At 34.9% G+C, this 9,389-nt stretch overlaps 2 protein-coding genes across 2 annotated transcripts; both read right to left on the bottom strand.

Moving 5' to 3' along the window:
* Window positions 1-1,398: 1,398 nt before the first annotated feature.
* Window positions 1,399-2,679, bottom strand: LOC147281151 (uncharacterized). The gene is made up of 2 exons (XM_086246502.1): window positions 2,178-2,679; window positions 1,399-1,421 (listed from the first exon to the last, which is right to left on the bottom strand). The coding sequence occupies exons 1-2, from the start codon at window positions 2,677-2,679 to the stop codon at window positions 1,399-1,401; spliced, it is 525 nt and encodes a 174-aa protein (XP_086102628.1).
* A 3,303-nt stretch (window positions 2,680-5,982) lies between these two features.
* Window positions 5,983-6,648, bottom strand: LOC147281150 (uncharacterized). Its single transcript, XM_086245964.1, has one exon. It carries the CDS (start codon window positions 6,646-6,648, stop codon window positions 5,983-5,985), a length of 666 nt encoding a protein of 221 aa, XP_086102090.1.
* Window positions 6,649-9,389: the final 2,741 nt, after the last annotated feature.

The following is a 9,389-nucleotide window of genomic DNA, read 5'->3' as shown; positions in this document are numbered from 1 at the left end:
TTGGGCAATTAGGCTCCCAATTACCTGTTTGAGCTTCAACCAAATTGCCAAAATTTTCTAAGGAAATTAGGCTCCCAGTATAACATTCAATGGTCTTCCAAAATTCATGACTCTTACCTAAACATGGACAATGTATATGATTCACGGAACCAAATCTTAGATCCAAAAAGTATGCACTGCTAGTTTCATTTGTGAAATATATGCCATGCTCCCATTCACCACAACTTGTAAATATCGATAATCTTTCTTTTCATAATCTTTTAACACCCAGATTTCAATATAGATATCTAGACCAAGTGAAGTAATACTCACGGTCGTGATAGCCAGTGATCCTCTCAGATTAAGTAAGAACGCAGCCTGGTGTGCCTGGCGAGGTACAGGTGGTACTCGAGCAGGGTTGGTTGTAGACTTGTAGGAGTAGCAGTGAGTAAACCCCATGTGTGCATTGCAACAAAAGTGGGGGAATCGACAATGTTTAACAAGCTCTTACAGACACAACGGATGCAACAAACCGAGGATGTCAACGAGGATTTCCGAGGGTAGGTCTATCAATTTTGGGTTGTTGCTGCAGTAGTAGTAGTAGGAGTTCATCATTATAATCCTCCAAGATTCGGCTACAGGTTCTAGATTTTCGTTACTTTAGTTTGTTGGATCAGTCCCAAGCAACCCTCCTTTTATTAATGCTATTGCGATTTGGGAGCCTCTTTTTCCTAATTCAGATGGGAATGGTAAAGGAAAGAATGAATCCGGTTGAGACTAAGAAATTGCGATATATATAATCATTCCTAATCTAAATACGCGAAATAAAATCAGGTTATTCATTTGATATCTTTTTGTTATGTATATATATATATATATATATTTATTTAATTTTAGTGGATCAACAAACTGCCTACCTGCAATTCATTCGACCCATTTGATATTCTGACCCAAGTACACTACTGGTGCATACATAATCACATAACACTGAAAAGGCAAGCAGACCACAAGAAAATTAAAAAAGATAGGAACCGAAAAAATGTGAGAAAATTAGATATGATACAATGATACATAACATATAGAGCTGAAGAATACAAATACATTGGCCAAAAAAAAAGAAGAAGAATACAAATACAAACTGATGGGAGGGCCTGCAGATGCAATGCTCTAATGTAGGTCTATCACTCTCAACAATTCGATATTCACTCTTTTAGCTCCAATTTTACTTTGCAATCCTCCTCTTCTGCATTGCCCAACATGTGTAAAAATAATAGCTGAAGACGTTATTCTACATCATATATAACTTGGAAAGGGAAAACAACATTTACCTGGGGGACCCAAAGCTGGGACATGGGTTTCACTCGCAGATGGGATGTTTTTAAATTCAATCCCAAACTCTGGGATTTTGGTGCACTTGAATCATACACGAGCACCCAAGATTCCTGAGAGTCGACAACAAACATACATATCATACTTAGTAAGCTGTTATCATTACAAAAAAAAAAAACAAATAGGATTCAACAAAGGGATGTTTTTTAATTGGCAAAAATCAACCACCAGCCCCTAATATCCCAAAAGTACACAACAAACACAATCCCAGCCAGCTGTTTTCTTGTTCATTACCTCAGCTTCCTACTGGGCAATGTTGTCGCTTCTTTCTATTATGATATTTTCTTATATGTTACGACATACTAAAATTCATGAACGCAAAGCTCTTGAGATATGTATTCTGAATTCTAAAGATTGAGTATCGTTTTACGGTTAAAAACTTAAAAGTACTAGTCATGTCAAGAATTTCTGTAATTGAACATTAAAATTTGCCCTAAAAAAGAAATATTAGGAAAAAGGGTAAACTGAGATTTGTTGCTCTGATACCAAGAACTATAGGAGAACATGTTATTGAAGAGAAAAATGATAGTGTTATTGTAGAGAAAAGGTAAACAGAGTGCTTATACCGAACTACACTAATTTCTTATTATAGTTTTCTTTAGGTAAGAAAAGTTACAAGAGTACTATTGATATTGCTGATTCAATGACAACCTTTTTAGAGCAATATAGGAATAAGATAAAGAAAACTTACATGGTTCAATTCTAAATAAAATTGACTCGAGTTACATGGATCATACTTCAGTCTAAGAAGTACTGACACAAAAATATCAAAACTTCTAAGCAGTAACCACAAGTAGAGACCACATTACCTTGAAAGATTATCACAAAGAAGAAGAAAGCAGTGATGACCATTGCAATAATGCTGATCTTCGATGATGATGCTTTATCAGATTTCATTTTCTTCTTCATTCTTTGTCTCCTTGCACGCCGCAACCTGGTACGTGTTGAAATTTGTTTGACCAACTCTATATCGGCTGCACCTAAAGACGGACCTGTAGGAGGACGAGGTGGCTTGGGATGCTCAGAGCTTTTCTTTTTCTGTTTCTCCACCATTCTGTTCTCAATTCCTCCTTCTTCCATATCCATATTCTCACCAATATCTAGCACATTCTTGCTTGCGCCTATCCCATCACTAGCTGTTATTGATCCATCAACAAATATGTATCCACTCCTTGACCTACTCAATAATTTCTTGTAATGTTTACCATCTGAACCCGACTCTTCACTTCCATATTCTTCACTGGTGGTTTCAGTCCCACCACTTTCCAAGTCAAAATTCAGATCACTTCCGCTAGAACCTATGTGATCCATTACATGCATTATATCGGATTTGCCCTCCAACCCTCTAACATCACAAAGCTAAACCTTGAAACCAAATATAGAAAATCCCATAGAATATGTTCAGCTAAATCAGCTAACCCATTTCTAAGATCAAATGACATCTCATTATTCAAAAAATTATGGACATGAAACCATTAATGTTAATCAAGAAATCAACTTTTCTTACTATATGAACACATAAAAGCTATAAAATTTGCTTCTGCAATTACATAACCAAAACCTATGCCAAACAGTGAAAAGGGTACAAAATTATCATCAATTGAACCTCAAAAAAGTGCCCATTTGTTCTCATTTCTTCTTCCTGGCATTTAACACAAAATAGCCAAAATATAAAAATCAACAAAGGAAAATTGTAGAATAGTTATGATTAAATCCGTTTAAAGAATCATGCAGTTTGCAAAAAGTAAAAGATGAAAAAATCGAATTATAATAACCTTCATGGTTTGTTTGTTACCTGAGAAAATGTAAGAAAGCAGACAATTATAAAAATTGGATGCAAAATTTCTCATTATAAGGTGTTAAAAACATAAATCTTAACTGAGGCATTATAAGATAGGACAAAATTGGGTTGCCCAATATTGTGTTTCCTTTAGCAAAGTACAAAAGAAAGACAACATGAATTAAAAGAATCAAAAAGCTCGTTCCTTTGTTCGGTTATTTATCATTTCTCGGCATCCAAACAGAAATAAGATTTGTAAGGCGTAATTGGCATTATAATAGTATCAACGCACGTACCTTAGGCTGCAGAGGGAGAATGTTTGTTAAAGGAATGAGAGAGCAATTGTGAGAGCCAGCTGAGCTTCATTGAGGTCATTTGGGAAAATATATATTACACACAACTTGGGCTATTATAGTCTTTCAAGATGTCATAGCGGTTCAAATGACATGCCGTTAAAACTGATATTGCGACATGTCGCTCACATTTTTATATCGTTTTTAACCATAATAGGACCAGGATAAGTCGTTCTCTAAGATTCAACTAGGGTTTAAAAGAAAACATGAACTCCATATAATATTTGTCACCAACATGTGAACTAAGTGAAACTGAGTGAATACAATAGCATTGACAAAATTAAAACATAGAAACATGAAAGCTAAAATTCCCATTATCATGTCATGTGGTGTAGAGCTGTAGAAGCCAGTAGAACTAGTGCAAAAATTAAAGCATGGCCAAGAGCTTGTTCCCAATAAGATAGGAAGCATAAACATCATGAATTGCATACTTGATGTCTCCCACTGTGAAAACTTTGGCTTCCCAATCAGGTTTCCGAGCAGGGATTGTGGGTGGCTTAATATGATCCAAACCAACTTCACCTGCCAATTGTATTAGCCCGCAGTTTTGGATATTGGGCTTCTTGAGTATCTTAGCAGCCAAGTAACCCAACTCTACACCCACCTGAGAAGGAAAGAGCTTTGATTTTATTTGTATACCCACAAAACAGATACTGTGATCACCGAGAAGTTTATTAACTTGTTCACAATTATATACTGATGAGAAAGCGTAGCCATGCATTACGAAAGGGTGGGATGATCAAGCAACGATCTCCAGCACAAAGAAGCAACAGTTTGACAGAGCCAGATTTGAGCTTAGCCTCGAGTCCCATAACACGATGTTGCAGCAAGCTCCTTAATTCTGATAATTTTTCAGGAAGCATACGAACATCTTCGATTACACTTACCTTTACTTTAACACCATGAACTTCAACATCATAATGACCCATTTTTGACAGGATGTGATAAGGAATCATGCTGATGATGAAATTAGAATATTATTTGAAGTACCAAGTTGAATATATAACTTGAGGATGTTTAAGATGTTCATATATAGGCATATAGCCTGAGTTTGGTGAATCGAATTTATTGGAATTTAAGGGGATGCCCTAACTCAGATTTTAATGAATTTTAAAATTCATAGATTACATAATTGGAGACACCCCCTTAATTAATTACATTGCATCCAGACGGGTTTGTTTAGTTGGGAGTTAATGAATATCACCATGATTTTGATGATGATTATATGAAAATTATGAAATGAATCCAGGCCACAGTGGAAAGCGAAAAGTCCAATGTTATTGTATTGATTAATGTATCGGAATTCACAAGCATTATATTGATTAATTAAGCTTCTCGATCGCCCCCCACCCTAAAAAGATTAAGAAAAGGTATTAATTAATACGCGCCTTGTGATTTTTATTTGGAGCTTCAAAACAAAATGTTTCCTCTTCCGTTTTGATTGTGATTTTCAAAGTTTTAGTTTTCTTTAACACCACTTGCTTTTTTTATTTTTTGTCTTATGGTGTTCATGTAGTTAATGTAAGAATAGAATTGGCATATGAGATCCGTATATGCCGTGTATATATATATGTACGCTTAACATAATGAAGTGCTAAAATTGAAGTGTTCTAAAAAAAAATTAGAAACATCTTTCTCAAAAGAAAAAACAAATTAGATACATTACAATCAATAATACTGAAGACATAACTATTAATTATCTTAAATTTTGTCATCACCTGATGTGATATGACTTGTTTGATTAAAAATAAATGAGGTTTTTAGTAAACCTAGTAATGAACAAATGAAATGAATATCACATCAATTAAGATACATAAAATTGTAATAATAGGTTCTACATTTCATCAAATCAAAGAAGCATCATCCGCTACACATACCTTTACTTTGGCCCCGTCAACTTCAACCTTGTTGTTAACTAGTTATCCATTTTTGACAGAAATTTGTGAGGTATCAATGTATCATTCTCAAATAGATAATAAATTAATTCCAAGCAAATGAAGATGTACGTTCATATGTAGGCTAGGTGCATGTGGTCATTCGTTAATTTATTGGGATTTAATTAAATTAATTACAACAACACAGACTGTTTAGTAAATGGATCAACTAATACCCAACTGTACGTTACTAGTACACGTGCAACAGCACAGACTGTTTAGTAATAAAAATAGACAAAATAATAGAAAAGGCTAGTGTTGCTTTGGTGTCTTCTATTGAATGGTAAAGAGTATCAGTTTCATGATTTTCATCGTGGATTAAAATCGATCTGCAGGGACAGTCAAAATTGATTTAACGTGACTCAATGCAAACTATTGTCTTAAGTTCATCTGTTACTTCTTTCTTATGTAAAATGGGTACATATAATATGTAAAAACAAGAGATTATATGTGAAAATACAAAATAATAGAAGCAACTCTCTCCTTATTGCAAATTAAAATATAATGGGTACATGCATATGTAGCTAGCATTGCTAGCTATATAAAATTAAAGCATGCCCAACAGCTTGTTCCCAACAAGATAGGATCCATAAACATTATGAACTGCGTACTTAATCTCTTCCTCTGAAAAAATTACTTTGTCAACCCAATCATCAGGAAAACCCCCACTCAGTGGCTTAATATCTTCTTCTTTTTTTTGGACCAACAGGGGCTTAATATCAATACCAACTTCACTTGCCAACTTTGCTAGTTCACACTTTTCGAGTTTGGGTTTCTTCAATATCCTACCAGCCAAATGACCCAACTCTACACCTGTCCCCTCTATCATATTACGCAGGTCAGCATAATAACAACGTAAAGTAGTTATATTTGTGCACAAATTACAAGTCAAAAAACAAATTGTCCGATCAGAAAGAAGCTGCCCAAGTCCAGATTTAGAAGCATCTTTTGGATAATATTCGAACCAACGGTCAAGCTTTGGGATGATCAAGCAATGACCTTCAACACAAAGAAGCAACATTGCGGGACAATTGAATTTGTTGCTCATTTTAAAATCAAGTCCCATAACACGCCTTTGCAGCAAACTCCTTAACTCAGATATTTTTTTATCAATCAAACGAGCTTCATCGGCCACTACACTTACCTTTACTTTAACACCATGAACTTCAACTTGGTAATGACCCATTTTTGACAGGAATTCATAAGGTATCATGCTGATGAAATAATATCCCTAGTAAGTTGTCTTCAAACGACAACTACTAGTGAGTAAGGAACATGCAAGAAGATGTTCATATATAACCATGTGGCTAAGTTTGGTGAATTTAATGGGATTAAATTACTTATTGTGTCTAGATGAGTTTATTGGGAGTTAATCACATATATATATATAGGCCAGGACTATTCCGACCACCCTAAATTACTGAGTTGACCACCTTATTTCAAAATTTTAATTTTACCCTAAAAACAAAAAATTTTAATTTTGTTCGTCGGATTATTCGACAGTTATCTATCGAAATATTTATGGTTATTCGACAGTTATCTACTAAACATTAGTGGATTATTCGGTGGATAACTACCGAATGGAAATGAAAAAGGCATTCGACAGTTATCTGTCGAAATATTTATATTTATTCGACACTTATCTGCCGAATATTGATGGATGTTTCGGTAGATGACCACCGAATGGATCTAGATTATTTTATCATGTTTTTGCAATAAAGGGTAAAATAAGAAAAAAATTGAAAAAGATATGTTAGGGTGGTCAACTCAGCAGTGTGGTCTGCATAGCCTCACTCATATATATATTGACGATTCCTATGACCCTTTAAAGCTTTAATGATGATTTGATATAGTCATATAGGGAAGGCTTTAATGATGATTTGATATAGTCATATAGGGAAGTGGAAAGTCAAAAGTCCTCTGATGGTGACATTATATTGATTCATTGTACCACAACGAAAACATTATATCGATCAAAGCTTCTCGCACCCACCCCTCCAGAAGAAAAGGCTTCTATTTAAAGTATCAGATAGGATCATAGGAAGTATAAACATAGTCTCTTCCTCTGCTTTTCATGTGTGTTCTTGTTTGATGGGCTTTGAAGGCATTGTTGTCTGAGATTGGGTTTGGTCTTGGTTGGGCTTCCTCTATCTGTTTTCAAATGTATTCTTGCTTGATGGGCTTTGAAGCTCATCCTACTGTACGTCAGTGTCATATATGTTCTCTCTCTCTCTCTCTCTCTCTCTAGTAACAAGCAATTAGAAGACAATAACCAATTTTGACAGAATTTTCTGAGGTGTCATTCTCGGATAAATTCTCCAAGTAACGTTAGGAAGTCACATAATGGGTACATGAATTACACCATCATATTAATATATTCAACAGTTAAGTTTTGAATCAAAGAGTTAGCTAGGTTGTGCAGGAACTCTGTCTAAACAAGAGATTACATGTAAAAATACGGAATACTTGCAATTACAGTGAACGTACGTTGGAGGAAAAATGGAAACAAAAAAAAAAGTTACTCGATCAAAGATTGGTGTAACTCTTTTTTAAGGAAATCTCTCTTTATTACAAAAATGAGGAATACATATGCAACCTTGCTATAAAAGCAAGAGATAGCTTGGCTATATAAAATTAAAGCATGGCCAAGAGCTTGTTCCCAACAAGATAGGAAGCATATACATCATGAATTGCATACTCAAAAGTGCTGGTCGCCCTTGCCTCTTAGGCCCCCTCCCCCCTTTAGCCTCATCTATGTAGCTCTCCTTTTGTATGGAATATGTGGATCACACTAGAGGTGCAATTGGGTTTGCTCAAATTTACTTCCAACTATTATCCAAATTCAAAATCAATTAAACAGTTAAACAGTCGTAGCCCATATTTGGTGCATCTAATGAGATTTTAGATTAGAGGAGTTTAAAATATCTCAATCACTCGAGCTCATACGAACCTATAGTAATTTCTTTTCTTCTTGTTACTTTTTTTCGGTAAGAACAATTACAGAAATACTATAAATAGAGCAATATAGAAATAAGATGAAAAAGACTTTCATGGTTTAAATATAAATAGAATTTACTCGGTTGACAACTTGAACTTGACATAGAACATATTTTAGTCTAAGAAGTAACAACACAAAATTATCAAAACTCCTAAGTAGTAGCCACAAGTAGATCGACAACATTAAAGATTATCACAAACATAATCTGACTCAATCCAAATGTTTCCGATGCCCTCATTCCAAGCCATCCCTAATTAGACACTAGCTCGGTTGAATCCATAGACAAGATGTTTTTTCTAAATTTGGAGATTTTCTTCTTATGAAGAAGACAGGGAACCTGCCAAACTTTATTCTCAATCTTTTAGTTTTCATATCGAAAGTACCCATGTCCATGTAACTGTTGGATGAAAATATAGAGTTTGCTCCCAAACAATAGTGTATGCAATTGGCCTTGCAACCCGAGTATTTTGATGCCTCAATAGAGAATTAATGAAGAATTATTAATGCCCAAAAACAAGGTTCTATTTCCCAAATTCTTTACCCTCAAGTCTGACTGCCATTTGCCATTACCAAATGAAACGTTGAAAACCCTAAATATTCTTATATGAAACAAAAGCAACAATAAGGCTCCTGCTGATTCCACCAGATACAACCTATCATGAGAAAACAATCTTATCATATTTGGAAGAACAATCCTTGTATGCGCCTGCTTAGGGTCTTCAATGTCACATACGAAAGCACTGCCATCTTCGTCAACACCCTAAAATTGTCCCTTGTACTAACACTACAAGAAATGTGAGCAAAACTCACCCTCATTAGTGGCATAGAATAGGGTGACAATTGAGCAATAGGGACTGAAGTACCTCTTTTTTAACAAAAATTGGTGGCAATTGGGCAATAGGAACTAAAGTTTCCAATTGCCCACCCCATTTTGTGTCACCAATGAGGGGTATGCT

The sequence above is a fragment of the Dryas octopetala genome, chromosome 6 (genome assembly GCF_963921425.1).
Source record: "Dryas octopetala chromosome 6, drDryOcto1.1, whole genome shotgun sequence".
NCBI classification, from domain to species: domain Eukaryota; kingdom Viridiplantae; phylum Streptophyta; class Magnoliopsida; order Rosales; family Rosaceae; genus Dryas; species Dryas octopetala.
Note: the sequence above shows the minus strand (reverse complement) of the source record. Positions and strands in the feature narration are given on the sequence as shown.